At 45.8% G+C, this 18,151-nt stretch overlaps 1 protein-coding gene across 1 annotated transcript; it reads right to left on the bottom strand.

The window, feature by feature from the left end:
- Positions 1–2,128: 2,128 nt before the first annotated feature.
- On the bottom strand, positions 2,129–5,813 carry LOC145394995 (uncharacterized). Its single transcript, XM_080268740.1, has 2 exons — positions 4,885–5,813; positions 2,129–4,223 (listed from the first exon to the last, which is right to left on the bottom strand). The coding sequence occupies exons 1-2, from the start codon at positions 5,811–5,813 to the stop codon at positions 2,129–2,131; spliced, it is 3,024 nt and encodes a 1,007-aa protein (XP_080124866.1).
- Positions 5,814–18,151: the final 12,338 nt, after the last annotated feature.

Here is an 18,151-nt window from a genome sequence, read left to right as displayed (position 1 = left end):
TTCTTAACACTTTCCACAATCCTTGTCTATCCACCCTGTCATATGCTTTCTCCAAATCCATGAAAGCCGCATACAACTTCTTTCCCTTCTCTAGAAACTTTTCCACTAAAGATCTAAGAATGAATATCTGATCTACACAACCTCTTCCCTTCCTAAAGCCTCCCTGTTCTTCTCCAACTAATTTCTCTGTTCTTTCTCTAACTCTGTCTATAAGTATCCTACCATACACTTTTCCTATTGTACTAAGAAGACAAATGCCCCTATGATTACCACACACTTCTTTTTCCCCTTTTCCTTTGTACAAGGGAATAATTATACCTGACTTCCAATCCTCCAGGACTCTACCTTCCTCCCAGGCCAATCTGCACATCTTCCACATCCATTCTACTACTATCTCTCCCCCATGCTTCAGCATTTCACCACACACTCCATCAATTCCTGGGGCTTTCCCCGATTTAACTTTCTTCATTGCTTCCACAACTTCTATCCTACATACATATATACATATAACATATATATACATATATACATATACACATATATATATATATATATATATATATATATATATATATATATATATATAGATATTGTTACATAGCCTATGATTTCATTATCCTTTGTGTAATTTTAACGCACAGTTGCTGCATGTTTGATCACGAGCGTGTTCTGCCTCAGTCCCTCCTTTCTACCGTTATAGTAGAGTAAGTCGTTCTCTCTGTTATTCAGAGCGGGATTTTCAGCTCTTTGTCCCCATGGCTTCATTTGCGCGTCCTTCTTACAAGTTGTATCAAGCTCTGCTGGCCCCTATATAATGAGCTCAGTCTCTGCATCATGGCCACTTAGATCTGCTCCTCATTTTGTTCACATCTCTGTCCTCCCCTGTACAGATATTATTATTGTGAGTGCTCAAGAAATCTCCAAACATCTAGCAGCTGTGTGTAATTTGAATATAACTGTTGTATTTTTTCTTGTACTGTGTAGCATAAGGTTGATTCTTAGGCCTAGTGAGGTTTTTGATTAATGTTGGGTTTTGTGTCAGTCATTTTTTATAATAGTTCGTTCGTTCGTTGCGTTTTCCTCTCCTATAGAGAGGGCCGGACCTTGTAATAGCCCAGTCGGAGCTTGTGTCTGAAGATGTAGGTGGGCTTGATTGACTTAATGAGGGGGCAGATATCACGGAGTGATTCTGTGCTTTTTTTTTTTTTTTTTTTTTTTTTTTTGTGAATATAGGTCACCGGCATGTCCTGCGCCTGCACACGACGATGTGTGAAAACCTCCCCGCATGCAGGCACAAACGCGCAGGTGACAGCAGGGGAGGAGGAAGCGGGGGGGAGAGGATTAACGGTGTGAGTGACGTTAGGGAGGGGGAGGGAAGCGATGAACTGTATCTATCAGGGTGGAGTGGGGCGTGGTGGAAAGGACAGTAGAGGCTGTCAGTCTGAGATTTGCTTCTATAGTAGCCGCAGCGAGAAATGAACACTGTGGTGGGGCAGCCGGTCATCCAGGGATTCCCCCACTGTAGCCATATCCACATGTCACCAACCATCGGCCACCGCTGCAGCCCCGCTCCATGATCCTTTCCCTGTGTCTCTGGCCTTCTCTTTCTTTCTCGGTTTCTATATAAACTGGTGTATTTCCGAAACTAATTATGAAATTATTATGACTTTTGTTCCACACCACCTTGAGGTAAAAATCAAGGAGAGTTTTCTGTATAAAGGTTTCCCCCCCCTCCTAAATGTGGCATATGAGCGGGGGAGTGCGGCCTTGCCGATACCTCCGCCTGACCTATAATTATACACTCGCCAGAACTGACCTGCCCTCAGACAAGGGGGGGGGGAAACCTTTATACAGAAAACTCTCCTTGATTTTTACCTCAGTGGTGGTGTGGAACAAAAGTCATAATAATTTCATAATTAGTTTCGGAAATACAGCAGTTTATATAGAAACCGAGAGAGAAAGAGAAAGCCAGAGACACAGGGTAAGGATCATGGAGCGGGGCTGCAGCGGTGGCCGATGGTCGGTGACATCCTACCTCTATGGTCGGTGACATGTGGATATGGCTACAGTGGGGGAATCCCCGGATGACCGGCTGCCCCACCACAGCGTTCATTTCTCGCTGCGGCTACTATAGTTGGGGAGTTATATTTACGCGTGGCATATCTGGGTTGTGGGGGATGGCGGGTCTATGAAGCTTGTTAGTGGCAGGACAGCTGAGTATGTAGTGGATGAGCGGGAAGGAGGTGTTAGTACTGCAGTGATCGCATTCAATTGGGGTGTCGTCTCCTTGTATTTGTGCAAAGTTTTTGTAGCCCAGTCTGAGTCGCCTCAGTTGTTTAAGGGTTTTACTGTTTATGTCATGAGCAGCGGGAAGGGGCTTATAGTTGGTGGTGTTGGCATACCAGACGGCAGAGGGGGATCCCACTGAAACTTGTTCTTCATGTTCCCTTTTATTGAGTGCGGCTGCCTGGGTCTTGATGGAGTTTTTAGTTTGGCTGAAGCTCATGGGTATGTCAACTTGTACGAAGGGATATTCTCTAGCGATTTTAGCGAGTTGGTCTGCCTGTTCGTTGCCCGCAATACCAACATGACTCGGTACCCAATGTATTGTTATTGTGCCTCCTGCATTGCGGATTTCTTGGGCTGTAGCTAGTATATCAGTGATTAAGTGGATGTTGTCTGTGTGCGTCTGTTTTTTTAATGTTTGTATGGCGCTAACCGAGTCAGTGTGGATGATGATGTTAGAATTGGGATTGATTTCGAGGGCATCATCCATTGCTGTTAGAATTGCTACAAGTTCTGATTGAAGGGTGGAGGCTCCGTCTGTGATCCTTAAACCGTACGAGTGTTCGCGGTTTATAACTGCCGCTCCTGCTTTTCCCTCGTAAACTGAGCCATCTGTGTAGTAGGTGACAGAGGTTGGGGTTGTAAGGGAGGCGATTCGCCTAAGGCTCTCTTGTCTTAATTGTTGAGTGGGAGTTGAGGCTTTGGGTGGAGAACTGGCGATAATGAGTCTAAATAGAGGGGGGCTCCAGGGTGGGAGAGGGTGATATGCCTCGCTAGGCCTGTCTGGGGGGAGGTTTAGGAGGGGAGTAATGTTGTATTTATGGATGGCTTTGGCAGCGCAATGACTCCAACTGTTTGTGAGTAGGTCGGGGTGCAGGTTAGCTGCTGCCGTCAGTCTTGTAAAAATGGGGAGGGTAGAGCCTTTGTGAGCTAATTTGACTGTTAAATTAGCTACCCTTGCCTGAATTCTTAGGTGTAAGGACTCCATGTTACATTCCATTCGTAAGTTACAGAGGCGGGTCCACATGGGGGAACCCGTCATTGTCCTAAGAGCCTCATTTTGAATGACTTCCAATTTATTTACTAGGTTTGGAGAGATGGAAGGTAGTGCTGGGGCTGCGTAGTCCACTATTGAGCGTATGGCTTGTATATAGAATAGACGCAGTACTTTATAAGATGCTCCTTCCCCCTTTCTTGCTATGGACCAGAGAGCATTGAGTCTGAGTTTAGTGATATCCCTGAGGTGTTGAATTTCTTTATTAAAGGTTAGGCTTTTGTCAAAATAAACTCCCAGGTATTTGTGAGTGTTAACATAGTCAATGGGGAATGTACCTAGGAGAAGCTGGCTTGGTGGTGTAGGGATTCTAATAGGGAGAGCCTTGGTTTTCCGTGGGTTGAATTTTAGTCTCAGGTCTCTGCATTTATTGTGTAGGGTGTCAAGTGCTTTTTGCGCTCTTTGTGCATAGTGTCCCCCATAAACTACCAGGGTAAGATCATCAGCGTAACATAGGAGACGGGTCCCCTGCCCCAGGTTAAGGTGTAGGAGGCATTCTACAAGGGTGTTGAACAAAGTCGGGCTGATGATGCTACCCTGGGGAGTTCCATTGATATGCTGGTGCGCTTCCGACAGGTGTCCTTGAAAGCGCACTTTTGCTTTTCGACCTGAGAAAAAGTCCTCCAGCCAGCGCATGAGACGACCCTTAACACCCTTGTTTGTAAGGGTGGCGAGGATAGCCTCAGGGCATGCCAGCTCAAAGGCTTTTTCTAGGTCTATGAAAATTGCTAGGCCTTTGCCTCCTCTCAGCTCAGAGATAAAAGAGCTAAGGCACTCCGCCGTGCCTTTTCCTTTTGTGAATGCAAAGAGGTGACTGTGTGGGGGGGGAGAGACCCAGTCTAGGCGGCGTTTGACAAGTCTTTCGGCGGTTTTACTCAAACAACTGAGGAGGGAAATTGGCCTGAAAGTCTGAGGATCAAGGGGTTTGGGGATGGGGTGTATTATTGCCTCTTTCCATTGTGTGGGAAGCCTTCCCAGTCTCCATGAATGATTTAGGAGGTCAAGTAGGGCGTTTCTTGCAATGATGCCTGTGTGATTAATCATTGAATATGTGATGCCGTCGGGTCCAGGGGCTGTATCTGAACTGGTTTTTAGGGCGTGGTTTAGTTCTTCAAGGGTGAAATAGTGGTCGGAGGGGGATGGGGAGTTTTTGCTCTCTGTAATTTGTTGGGTTCTTGTTAGGTGTAGGATGTCTTGCTGGTTTCTTGTTAGTGTTGGGAGTTGGGCTGGGGATGTTCTTGATGCGAAAGTTGCTGCAAGTCTTTCGGCTTCCCCTTGAGGGTCTGGGTGGGTTGGAGGGCGGGTAGGGCGGGGGTTGTAAACTGATCTTAGTTTTTTCCATATGTTGCTGGTAGATGAATGGGCGTCCAGTGTTTTGCACCACTCTAGCCAGCTTTGTTCTTTTATAGAGTTCTTTTCAGCGGTGGTATGTCTTATAACAGACTGTAGGTAGCTTCTGCTTTCAGGAGTTGGGTTTGCTCTATGAATTTTTTTTAGCTCTATTTAGTCTCTTATTTAGCTCCTTGGCCCTGTCATTGTAATACCAATGGTCCTTGTGATGTTTTATAAGGGTGGTGGTGGTTGGAATGGCTTGCTCAGCTGCGGCGTGGAAGGCATTTGTAAGCATAGAAGTGTGATCTTCTAGGTTGGTAGGGGGGTCAAAGGAGCATATATCTTCTAAGATAGTGGTGAACCGGGGCCAGTCTGCCTTCTTTGTGTTCCATTTTGGGGCGGAGTCTGGGGGTTTGGGTAGTTTGGCTAGATTAATAGAACATATGATGGCGTGGTGGTCTGAGGTGAGGGTAGGGTGGATTTCCCATTTGGTGAGGTTTGCTATATTTTCAGTGATGAATGATAAATCGAGTCTGCCCCCTCTTAAATGGGTGGGTGTTTGGGGGTTGTTGAGTAACGTGATCTCTGGTGTGTTGTCTAGTACCGCCGCAATGTGGCGGCCTGTTTGGTTTGTTGTTCTGGACCCGAGGCGAGGGTGGTGGGCATTAAGATCGCCTCCTAGAAATATGTGGTCTGTTGCGGCGGTGGCGAGCACTTCGTCAAGATTTAGTGTTGCATTGCGGGGGCGGTAAGCATTGTAGATGTGCAGTTGAGTGTTTGCAAGGGTAATGGCGCAGCCCTGAAATTCCACGTCTTCCCCACAATCAGGCAAAGGGAGTATAGGTTTGGAGGGTATGTGGTTTTTAACTAAGATGGTGGAACCGCGAGGACCTCTTGGGGAGTAAGGGAGGTTGAATGAGGTGAAGCCTCTGAGTTTTAGTGGTTTACGGGCAGGGGTGAGGGTCTCCTGAAGAAGGAAGATGTCTATTTGGCCTGTGTGCGCAGCCTCCTCTAGCAGAGAGCGTTTGTTGGATGCTCCCTGTATGTTCCATTGCAATATTTTGATGTGAGGGGGGTTGGGGGGGTGATGGGGGGTTGGGTGGGTGGGAGTTGGAGTGTTTATGTGTCTGAGTCTGTCCATGTTAGTGTTAGCATTTCTGAGTCTGATGTTGTTTGTGAGGGTAGGGTGCGTCTTGTTAGTGGGGAGCGTGAGTGTGAGCTGTTGTTTCTGTTGTCTGTGTTTGTAGTGTCACGTGTGTAGGTGTATGTGTGCGTTGTTTATGGTGTGATCTGGCTGGGGATGGAGAGGGGGATGTGTGTGATGTGCATGTAGTGTTGGAGTTCTTGTGAGAGTCAGGTACGCGACGGCTTTTTGATCTTGAGCGGTGCCGCGCGTCTGGGTGTGTCATGGTGCAGTGGTGTATTGTATTGCTGTTGTGTAAGTGGCGTGTCATGTGCAGTGTGTCGTTCTGTGGAGTGTGTGTTAGTGGTTAGTGGGTTTTCTGGCAGTGTTGGTGTGGGTGCGGGGGTGTGTTGCAGGGACTCGGTGTGGGTGTCGGGGGTTGTGGAGTGATTGTGGAAGGTTGCAATGGCGTTGTTGAAGATTTTGTTTATTTCTGGGGCTGGCACAGGTATTCCCATGAGGTTGGAGAAGAGTGAAGCTAGACCTTGAGTGATGTTGAACGTGATTTTGAGCAGGTCGTCACTACTGAAGGTGGTTGGTTGCAGGGGCTGGGTGGAGGTTGTCTGGTGTGTTTGGGTTTGGGCTGAGGCGGAGGTTTGGGTGCAGGCATGTTTGAGTGAGGGTGGAAGTGGTGATGGTGTTGGGTTGGAGGTAGTGGTGGGGGGTTGTGTGGGGGGAGCTCGGTGATTGCCGGAGGCGTTGGAGGAATTTCTGTGTGGGATTGGCAGAAGTGGGAAGTTATCTGATGTGAGGGGTTGTGGGTTGGAGACTCTGTTTTGCTGCCCCCATTGGAATGTACCTAGAGGGGCGGGTGTGAAGTTTTGTTTGACCTGAGGACTGGGTTGGTTTTTGTGAAAGCTCTTTTGAATTATGGCTTTCCTTACTGGACAAGATTTGTTCCATGCATGATGTTGTCCATGGCAATTTGGGCATTTTGCTTGTACCGATTGTTTGGCCTTAAATTTGTCAAGGCAATTCTGAGTCGGGTGGCGGCCGCTGCAAAGAGCGCATGTCGGTGGGCGGTGACATGTGGACTGGTGGTGTCCATATCGCTGACAGGTGAAGCAGCGTAATGGCTCGGGGGTGTAGGGGCGGAGGTCATAATTGCCCCATGTTTTGAGGTTCAGAGAGTCTGGGACAGGGCCGCGGAGGGTGATTAGAACCTGTCTTATAGGCTCACCTTTAACATCACACCTCTTTGCTTCTTCTACTTGATGGTGACGCAGAATTGCCTCTAAGGGGAAGTTAAGGGGATAGTGTTGTACAACTAATTTCTTGGTGGAAAGGTTGGGGTCCAATTTCTGAAGCTGAACAGTCTTGCCCTCAATGGTGTTGATGTTTTCTAGTATATCAAGGGACTCGTTGTTTAGAGGGACAATGATGGAATCAAGAGCTTTAGTGGCTACCATTTTGAACTGGAGTGAAGGGAAGGCGTTTTCGATGGCTGTGACTACATCGTATGTGTTCGGGAAATTGTCTTGTTTGGGGATGAGAAATGGTGGGAGTTTGGGTTGGGGGGGAGGAGAGGTTGGCGATTGGTTATTAGGTTGTTGGGGGGGAGGGTTGGTAGGGTTCTGAGGGTTTTTTTTCTCTTATTTTGCACGAGGGTGAATCCGTCATCAGGGTCGTGTGAGGAAGTGGCTGTGTCGTTTTCTTGCTGGTTGTCATGGTAGGTGGGGGGGTCGTAGTCGGTGGGTTGGTTGATGGCAGAGGGGAATATGTCGTCGTCAGTCTCCATGCTGTTGTTGGATGAGTGGTGGAGGTCTTTGGTGTAGTCTGGGCCGATGAGTCTGGCTTTGTTGACGGAGGTGGCAGGAGATTCTTCTGTTTCCAGGGCTCGCTTTCTGGCGTCTGAGTGTCCCAGGCTGGTTGATCGGTTTTTGGTGGCAGGCCTAGAGTCTCAGGAGTTTTGAGGCATCGGCAGATTCTTGGTAGAGGAGGTGTCTTTAGGGTTCTGAGAAGCTGGCGGGTTTTTGGTAGAGGGGGTGGAGTTACGGTCCGCCATCTTGGCGGCCGTCACGCTCACAGTCACACACGCAATCACACTACCTTTCACACAGACACAAGAAGGAGCCTACCTACAGTGGTGGTTACTATCCCCCCGCTAGCGGAGGTCGTGATAGCCCTGCCACTGCCCCTGAAAGGGTCTTGCCTAACGCCCTAACAAGTTTTTGACCCACCCCAGTGGCTTCCTATAACCACCCCTGCCTAAGGGGCTCCCTCGTGTATCTGGCCTGCGCCAGAAAACCTCAGGATTCGGCGTCGTACCACCACTGGGGGACACTAGGGTCGAAAGGAAGAATAGTAGAAGGGGGGTGCAACCCACGAGAGGGCGGGTGCACACAAGTGTGTGCACCCCGGTACACAGTCGTGGGGCGATTGGCAGTGGCTGAGATGGTACCAGCGTGGACTGCAATGGAGGCAGCGGCACAACACAATGCTAATGGCGAAGGTTGTGGGTGAGCGCCGAGAGGTTACTACTCGCAAAGCGCAGAGCAGGTCTGTGTTGATTGATAATAGTTTGTATCTGTAATAATTTATCTTGCATTAACTGAGCATTACCTTGTGTATTTTCGTTTTATCAGGGCTGACTTAGGTAAATTTACCCTTGCTAATTTTGTGTTAATAGAGGCTATTGCGGTTAACCATATATTTAACCTGTTTTTTTGCCATTACATTATCCTTATGAGTCCTGAATGTTTTGTTGTTAGTTTGAGCATTAAACTTTAACTTGTAATTTTACCTAACTCTTTTGTTTTTGAACCTGGAACTTTACGGGACAGTAGTGATTTTTAGTATTCTCACTTAAAGTGTACATTATCTTTCTCTGTTCCGTAACATAAATTTGGCGACCTCATATCAGGATATTCAGGATATTATCATAAGGATATTGCTCGATATTTTGTGACTGTTACTTATTCATGATGTCTACTATTACTACACTTGATGAAGCCAAAGATTTTTTGTCAAATGTGCAAACAGTGTGTGATGTAGAAAACAGAACAAAGAATGAACTTAAGCTTGTTGCTCAACAATTGGGAATTGCTGTTCGCTCTCATCATTCTAAAGATCAAATTGTTGACATGATTAATGAAAGCTTGTTTAATGTAACTCCTCGAAATGAGCAAACGCAGATTGAATTAGCTAAGTTACAGCTAGCCCTGCAGGAGTCTCGTGCTAAGGAGGCTGAATTTCAGGCCCGTTCTAAAGAGGCTGAGGCACAAGTTGAACTTGCCAGGATTCAGGCAGACCATGAGTATCGCATGAAGCAAGGTGGAACTGGATCATCTAGCTCTAATGATTTTGATGTGGCTAAAAATGTTAAACTTGTCCCTCCTTTTAATGAATCTGATTTAACAAAGTATTTTCAGTTGTTTGAGAGGGTAGCTACAGGTTTTAATTGGCCTAAGGAGTATTGGCCAGTACTCCTTCAAACTGTTCTCACCGGTAAAGCTCAAGTAACTTATGCATCTTTGCCTCAGGATCAGTCTGATAATTATGATGTAGTTAAGAGCTTGATTCTTAAGGCCTATGAGCTTGTTCCTGAAGCTTATAGAGTAAAATTTAGGACAACTTACAAGCAAGATAAGCAATCCCATGTTGAGTATGCAAAAATCAAAGAAGATCTGTTAGAGCAGTGGTTAAATTCTAAGAATGTGGATTCTGATTTTGGTAAATTTAAGCAGATGATTTTGCTGGAGGACTTCAAGAGGTGTATTAGTAAAGATGTAAGCCTATATCTTGATGAGAAAAGAATAGATAATTTGTCTGATGCTGCAGTTTTAGCTGATGAGTATGTTCTCACTCACAAGAGATATTCTAGAGAAAAAGGGAAAGCTGAGAGTAAGTACGTTGCCTCTACTCAGAGTACAGGTAACAGGAAAGAGAATAAGGATGATGTTTCTCAGGAAGTAAATACCAGCTTCACCTCTAGATTTCAGAAAAGTAAATGTACTTATTGTAGTAAGCTTGGTCATACTACGGAGAGATGTTTCAGGAGACAGCGTGATGTGAACAAAAAGGAGTCTTTAAATATTCAGTCAATTGGTCTAGTGTCCACTCTTGAGAGTTCCCAGAATTCTTTAACTGAGTTAACTGAACCTGCTTTGAGGGGTAACTTAAATTCTCATGATGGAGCTCCTCTTTTGAGCAGTAACGTGGGTGACACTCTCAAGAGTTCATGTGCTAATTTCCTGTCTGATGGTTTTGTCAGTCCTCTGGACAGTAATGACAGGAAATCAGTTCAAATATATCGTGATACAGGTGCTTGCCAATCCCTTATGCTGACTAGTGTTCTAGGCTCTAATGTTAATTCCTCTGATGAAACTGTAATCTTACAAGGTGTAGGGAATAATTACTTCTCTGTCCCTCTGTGCAGAGTGAATTTAGAGTCTGGTTTTGTTAATGGTTCCGTTATGGTTGGGTTGGTTGAGACACTCCCAATGTCAGGTGTAACTTTCTTACTTGGAAATGATATTGGTGGAAGTCAAGTGTGTCCAGCTCCTCAGTTGTCTAGTGAGCCAGTGGCTGTGTCCCAGGATTGTGATGTCCCTGATGTGTTCCCTGCATGTGCTGTTACTAGGGCTAAGTCTAAAGTTACTGGTGATTTAGAGGATGATGATGATGATGTTATCCTAGCTGACACTTTTCTTGCTAATTTGGACCACTCACCAGATGAGGCAGTACCCCGTAGTGTTGATAATTTGTCTCGTCAAGAGTTGGTTGAGTTGCAGGTTGCTGACCCTGAGTTGAAAGGTCTAGCTAACTCTGCTTACAGTGAAGAAGAGTCAGCCGGTGCTTCTACTTGTTATTATGTAAAGTCAGGAGTACTTATGAGGAAGTGGAGACCCCCAACAGCATCAGCCGACTGTGAATGGGAGGTTGTACATCAAGTTGTCATCCCTCGTGTTTGTAGGCAGGATATCATTAGAGTGGCTCATGATTCCAGTTTGGCAGGACACCTTGGAGTGAGGAAGACTGTGGCACGCATTTTGAAACACTTCTACTGGCCAGGTATCTTCAGGGATGTTTCCTGGTATTGTAAGTCTTGTCACACCTGTCAAGTTGTGGGGAAGTGTAATCAGACTGAAAAGGTTGCACCTCTAGTTCCCATTCCTCCTTTTGAGGCGCCTTTCACCCGTGTGTTGGTGGATATTGTGGGCCCTCTTCCTAAGACTTCTTCAGGATTTTCTTATGTGTTGACCCTGATTGATATGGCTACTCGTTATCCTGAAGCCATTCCACTTAGAAATATCTCAGCAAAGAACGTGGTTAAGGAAATGCTAGGGTTCTTCACAAAGTTTGGTCTGCCCAAGGAGGTACAGTCAGACCGGGGAAGTAATTTCATGTCAAATGTTTTCAAGCAGTCTCTGAAAGAGTTGGGCATCACCCAGATCACGTCTTCAGCTTACCATCCCCAGACCTAAGGAGCGTTGGAGAGATATCATCAAACACTCAAATCGATGCTCAAGAAATACTGTTTGGAACATCAGAAAGACTGGGATAAAGGTCTTCCATTTGTTGTATTTGCCGCAAGAGAATCTCCAAATGAATCACTGGGCTTCTCACCTTTTGAACTACTGTTTGGCCATGAAGTAAGAGGACCCCTTAAGTTACTCAAGGAATGCTGGCTGTCGGAGGAAGATGACGTCAACCTGCTGGAGTATGTGATGAAGTTCAAAGAACGGCTGTCCACTGCTTTACAGCTGGCGAGAGAGAATTTAGGAGCTGCTCAGGAGAAGATGAAGACTTGGTATGATAAGAAGTCCAGGTTACGCCACTTTCAGCCAGGAGATCAGGTTTTGATTCTGCTACCAGTTCATGGGCAACCTCTTCAAGCCAAGTTTAGTGGCCCTTATTTCGTGGAGAAGAAACTCAGTGATGTCAACTATGTCATCGCCACACCAGATCGTAGAAAGAGCAAGCAACTATGTCACATCAACATGCTAAAGTTATATCACAGGCGGGACGAAAATAATCCAGTCTGCACTGTAGCTGTTCCACCCGAGTCTGCAAGTGAAGCTCTCCCATGCAGTATGAGACTGAGCGATAGTTTGGGAAAGAATCCTGATATCATGAATGATCTCCAGACTAAGCTTTCTCATCTACCTCCCAAGGAAAGGCAGGAGTTTTCGGCATTACTGCAGGAGTACCCGCAAGTGTTCCGTGCCACTCCAGGAAGAACCACTGTGTTGATGCATGATGTCGATGTTGGAGACGCAAAGCCAATTAAATTGCCTCCTTACCGTGTGAACCCAGTGAAAGTTCCTCTCATCCAGAAGGAGCTTGGCTACCTGTTGGACCACAAGATGATTGAGCCCTGTCAGAGCGAGTGGAGTTCTCCTGTCACTCTGGTCCCTAAGCCAGGTGGGTCACAGCGGCTTTGCATTGACTACAGACGTGTTAATCAGATAACCAAAACAGACACTTACCCTCTCCCTCGTGTGGAAGATTGCATAGACAAGATCGGAAAGGCTAGGTACATAAGTAAGTTTGATTTGTTAAAGGGATACTGGCAAGTACCTATGACTGAACGTGCTAGGGAGATCTCATGTTTTGTAACACTAGGAAAGACTTTTGCATGTTCAGTAATGCCATATGGTATGAAGAATGCACCAGCCACATTTCAGAAGCTCATGAATGTTGTAACAGAGGGTTTGGCAGGGTGTGTTGTTTATATTGATGATGTATTAATCTTCAGTGACAACTGGAAAGATCACCTATGCCATGTCAGTAAATTTCTTGAGCGTTTGGTTCATGCTAATCTTGTAGCTAATTTATCAAAGTGTGAGTTTGGTCAAGCTAAAGTTCAGTACCTTGGGTATGTAATTGGTGATGGACATGTTGCACCACCAGGAGCTAAGGTTCAGGTTATAAGTGATCTTCCCAGACCTAAAAGTAGGAAGGAGCTACAAAGATTTTTGGGAATGGTAGGTTATTACAGGAGATTTGTTCTTAACTTTTCTATTCTTGTATCACCACTTACAGACCTACTGAAAAAGGGAGTTAAATTTGTCTGGACCGATAACTGTGAATCCTCTTTCAACAAACTTAAAGCTATTCTATTAAGTCAGCCAGTGCTCGCTACTCCAAATTTTGCTAAGCCTTTTAAGATGGCTGTTGATGCAAGTGATACAGGAGCTGGGGCTGTTTTGCTGCAAGAGGATGATCAGGGTATTGAACATCATGTATCTTATTACAGTAAGAAGTTCACTCCACCTCAAAAGAACTACTCAACTATTGAGAAAGAGCTTTTGGCCTTGATTTTGGGTTTACAGCATTTTTCATTTTATTTGTGTTCTGGTTTTGACCCCATAGTCATTTATACCGATCATAACCCACTGAAATTCCTTAGTAAGTTTAAAGATAAAAATCAGAGATTGACAAGATGGAGTCTACTTCTTCAGGAGTATTCATTAGACATACAACATGTCAAGGGGAAAGAAAATGTTATTGCAGATTGCTTATCTAGACTTTAGACAGATTGTTTTAGAGTAATAAGAAATTTCCTTTGTAAATTTCTTTTTCTTTGTGGGGAGGTGTTACATAGCCTATGATTTCATCATCCTTTGTGTAATTTTAACGCACAGTTGCTGCATGTTTGATCACGAGCGTGTTCTGCCTCAGTCCCCCCCTTCTACCGTTATAGTAGAGTAAGTTGTTCTCTCTGTTATTCAGAGCGGGATTTTCAGCTCTTTGTCCCCATGGCTTCATTTGCGCGTCCTTCTTACAAGTTGTATCAAGCTCTGCTGGCCCCTATATAATGAGCTCAGTCTCTGCATCATGGCGGACTTTGATGGATGGTTGCGAAGAGTGAGGACGTGTTTCTGAGCTCTCGTCTAGCTACAGGGTTGCCTCACCGGCCTTAGCTTTTTGTTTTCCTCGCCACTAGGGCGTTTTTCAATAAAGTTAGGTTAGCTAGATCTCATTTTCCTCCCTGGCCTTAGTAGATATAGTAAGTGTCTATATCTGTTTCCTGAGATTGCCTTTGCTTACTCACCTCTGGAGTGTACCCCCCACTGATCGCTCTGGGGTGTGAGTTATACACGGGCGCGTCCTCCCGAGAGTGGTTTGAGAGGGTAATCTCAGACTAGGTGTTTTTTCCCCGGGCAATTTATCCCTTGGTTGTTTTTCTCTTTCTTCCCACTTCCCCCTTACGGGGGAAGTGGTAGCTATGATGGACCCCCCTACTGCCTCCCCCCCCTTCAGGGGGGGAGGTAGTCCTGACGACACCACTACCGTGACTGACCGGCCCCAGACTGACGGACGCCAGACTCGTTCCCCGCTTGACATCCCTGTAAATAACGCGACCTTCGTAACGCTTCATGCTCTAGGTTCTACTCCCCTGTCCAGACTCAATCCTTTCATTGTCAAGAAGGTGATTGACCACTGTGCGGGAGAGGTGGAACAAGTTAAAAAACTTGGAAATGGAGACCTCCTAGTAAAGACATTCAACTCAGCTCAGGTTAAAGACTTGCTAAAGCTGCGTAGGTTTCACTGTCATGATATCGAGGCCAAGATCCCAACATCCATGAATTCCTGCAAGGGTGTTATCACTTGCAGGGATCTCATGGTGATAAGTGAGGAAGAAATCATACAGGAACTTGCTCATCAGGATGTAATTGATGCCAGATTCATCACTCGTTATCAGGATGGCGTTAGGACGAAGACAGCCACTGTTATCCTCACTTTTGGCAAAGTTTTGCTACCTACAAATGTCAAAGTAGGATATGAAATTGTAAATGTAAGACCGTACATCCCGAATCCCCTTCGTTGCTCAAAATGTCAGCTCTATGGACATCATGAAAAGGCTTGTCGGGCTTCCAACATCGTGTGTGGCAAGTGTGCGGCTGTAGGTCACTCTGCTGACAACTGTACATCCGAGACTGAGTGCTGTTTTCACTGTAAAGATGCTCACTCCACTTCCTCTAGGGCTTGTCCCAAGTGGAAGGAGGAGAAAGAGGTCTGCACAGTGAAAGCGACTGAGGGCATATCCTTTTACGATGCTAGGAAGAAGGTGAAGGAGTTGCATGCAACTCCCAAGCCTAATGTCTCCTATGCATCGGCGGTTGTGTCCCGTCCCGTGATGTGCACCGTTGAGACACAGACTGACCTTGTCTTTCTCCCTCCTGCCACTCACAGTATATCTCCAGCTCGACCTCCTGTCCGTTCCAACTCTCTCACTGACATCCCTAAGGCATCAACTTATTCTCAGGCTGCTGCTGCCTCTCCATCAGTACGGCCTAAAACGAAGCCTGACAAGTCTAGTAAAAGTAACATGACCACCCTCACGAAACAGTCACGTCCTCATGTCCTTCCGGTTCCTACTCCAGCGAGGGAGAGAAAGGTTAGCTCTTCCTCGGGGAGGCTGGGAACCTAGTTATTGATGACAATATGGAGGTTTCCATTAACAAGCACCGGGATAGGTCCCCCGGTAGTCGCTCGCCTGCCGGCGGGCGACAGAAAAAGACAAAGCACACTGGCCCCCAACGAAAATCTTAAACCGTCGCTTTCACTGTATTACAGTGGAATTGTAGAGGTATTGGGAATAAGTTACAAGATATAGCAATCTTGCTGTCAATACACAGGCCAGACGTTGTTTGTTTACAGGAGACGCGCCTGGAGGATCATCCTGATCCTCCACAGTTCAAACACTACCACTTGTATAGAAGATATGAAGGTCACGGAGTTGCCATATACACACACAAATCACACCCACAAACGGAAGTGATTCTAAATTCTACTCTGGAAGCTGTCGCGTGCAGAGTAAAATTTAATAACACGTATCTGTCTATTTGCTCTCTGTACTATCCTCCACATGGCCCCATTGATAGTGATGCTTTAAATTCACTAGTGGAACATCTGCCTGGAAATAAGTTAGTGTTGGGCGATTTTAACGCCCATCACTATCAATGGGGTAGCTTGAGGATCGATGGTCGTGGGGAGCAAGTAGCCGACCTAATACTACAGTCCAACCTCTGTCTTCTGAACGATGGTAGAGCGACTCGTGTAGATGATCGTACTGGTAACTTTTCGGCCATTGACTTATCTTTGGCCTCCCCTGGTATACATCCAGATCTCTCATGGGACCCTTATGACGACTCCTTGGGAAGTGATCATTTACCCATCTGTCTTTCTTATACACGCGACATCATTTCGGACCCTCCACCTCCAAAATTTAACTATAAGAAAGCAGATTGGGGATCCTTCTCAAGGATCGCCAATTTAGATATATCTGGGGAGACCATAGATGTCAAGGTCGAAAATATAACTACTTCCATATTACACGCAGCTGAGGCTGCTATTCCCAAGACTTCTACAGTTCATGCGAAGCATAGAGCACATTGGTGGACGCCGGATTGCCGACAAGCATTAAGAAAACGCAATAGGAGATACAGGATTTTTGATAGTCAGCCCACTGAGAAAAATTTTATTGCATACAAACGGGCACGGGCTGAGGCAAAGAGAATAATAAGAAGGGCCAAACGTGACTCCTGGCGGTCCTTTGTGTCCACGGTGACTCATACAACACCATTACGTAAAGTCTGGTCCACTATAAGAATATTGAATAATAAAGGCCCATATTTCCCCATTACCACCTTGCAAGTAAATAATAACATCTATGACGAGCCCATGGACGTTGCTAACATCCTCGCCAGGAGTTTTTCTCATGTAAGTAGCTCAGCCAATTATGACCCGCGTTTCCAACATCATAAACGCACGGCTGAGCTACAGATATTAGACTTTGCCACAGAAGACATAAACTCCCCGTACAACCAAGAGTTTACGCTAGATGAACTGCTCCTTGCCCTTAAATCCTGTAAAGACACCAGCCCTGGACCAGACACCATCACGTACGGTATGATCCAGCATCTTAATCAGGACAACCTGATTAAGATGTTAGCATTGTACAATGAGATTTGGGTGTCTCGAACGTTCCCAAACTCATGGCACTTTGCGCACGTCATACCGATACCCAAAGAGGCTGGTCGTCTTATGAATCCCACTTCATTTCATCCTATTGTGTTGACTTCTTGTCTATGTAAGGTCATGGAACGTATGGTTAACAATAGGCTTCTTTTTGTTTTAGAGTCGAAGAATTTGTTAAATGATCAACAATGTGGCTTCCGTAAATACAGAAGTTCACTAGATCATTTAATGAATTTGGAGCATTGTATTGCAGAGGCATTTGCCAATAAAGAATTCATGATAGGGGTGTTCTTGGACATCCATAAAGCCTATGACATGACCTGGCGACACGGTATACTAATGAAGCTCTATGCTTATGGTTTAAGAGGAAATTTGCCTGTTTTTATTTCAAATTTCTTAAGGGACAGAACTTTCTCTGTCAAATTGCCCCGTAACGTAACATCGGATATATTTATCCAGGAAAACGGGGTGCCTCAGGGAAGTGTGCTTAGTCCTACCTTATTTAGTATTATGATCAATGATATTCTGTCATCAGCTCCCATCCCGAGGAATCTTAAATACTCACTCTACACTGACGATTGTGCAATATGGCACTCTTCCCGTAATGCACAATTTTCGGCTGGGCGGATTCAAGCAGCCCTTGACTCCGTCCACCAATGGGCCTTGCAGTGGGGATTTAAGTTTTCCGTCCGTAAGTGTGCCGCTATAGTTTTCACTAATCGTAACGTACCTAATTTGTGCTTAACTTTGGATAATCAGGCGGTACCTTTTCAAAATTCTGTAAAATTTTTAGGAATACATTTTGATCGTAGAATGAATTTTAAACTTCACGTTAATACTTTGCTTGCTCGTTGTGATAAACCGTTAAATGTCCTCAAGTACCTAGCGGGTACTACCTGGGGTGCCGACGGAAAATCTTTATTAATGGTGTATAAGTCCCTTATTCGATCGAAGCTAGACTATGGCGCACAGGTGTATGGCTCGGCATCCGATGCCACTCTGAAAGGATTGGATGTGTTACAGAATAAATGTTTGCGAATGTGTCTTGGAGCTGTCCGGTGTACCCGTGTAGCTCGTATGGAAGTGGAGGCGAATGTGCCTCCCCTCCGTATTCGCCGTGACCACCTGGCGTTGTCCTACGGCATAAGGACATTAAGAAAAAGTAATATCGGCAATGTGGCCTGTACCCCCTGCGTCAATACCACCACCTTCTGCGGGGGGTGCGTCGGCCACTTGCCACTCGCCTCCACTTACTGACTCAGGAGCTTGATGTGGACCCCAGTGACTGTGACAAGTTGGTGCTTAAAAATATAGCGCCTTGGGAGCCACCCGGCTTTACAGTCGATGTTACATGGCTCCCAGCACCA

This window comes from Coenobita brevimanus, chromosome 29 (genome assembly GCF_032717465.1).
Source record: "Coenobita brevimanus isolate Jiangsu-jjx chromosome 29, ASM3271746v2, whole genome shotgun sequence".
NCBI classification, from domain to species: Eukaryota; Metazoa; Arthropoda; class Malacostraca; order Decapoda; family Coenobitidae; genus Coenobita; species Coenobita brevimanus.
The sequence above is the reverse complement of the archived record's forward strand: the minus strand, read 5'-3'. Positions and strand labels throughout refer to the sequence as shown.

What these genes read in the sequence shown, in the direction of transcription:
- LOC145394995 (XM_080268740.1), bottom strand. Translation starts at nt 5,813, where the DNA reads ATGGACAGACTCAGACACATAAACACTCCAACTCCCACCCACCCAACC. An exon ending in AAACATCACAAGGACCATTG is followed by an intron (nt 4,224 to 4,884) that starts GTATTACAATGA and finishes TTCCCTCCTCAG; the next exon opens with TTGTTTGAGTAAAACCGCCG.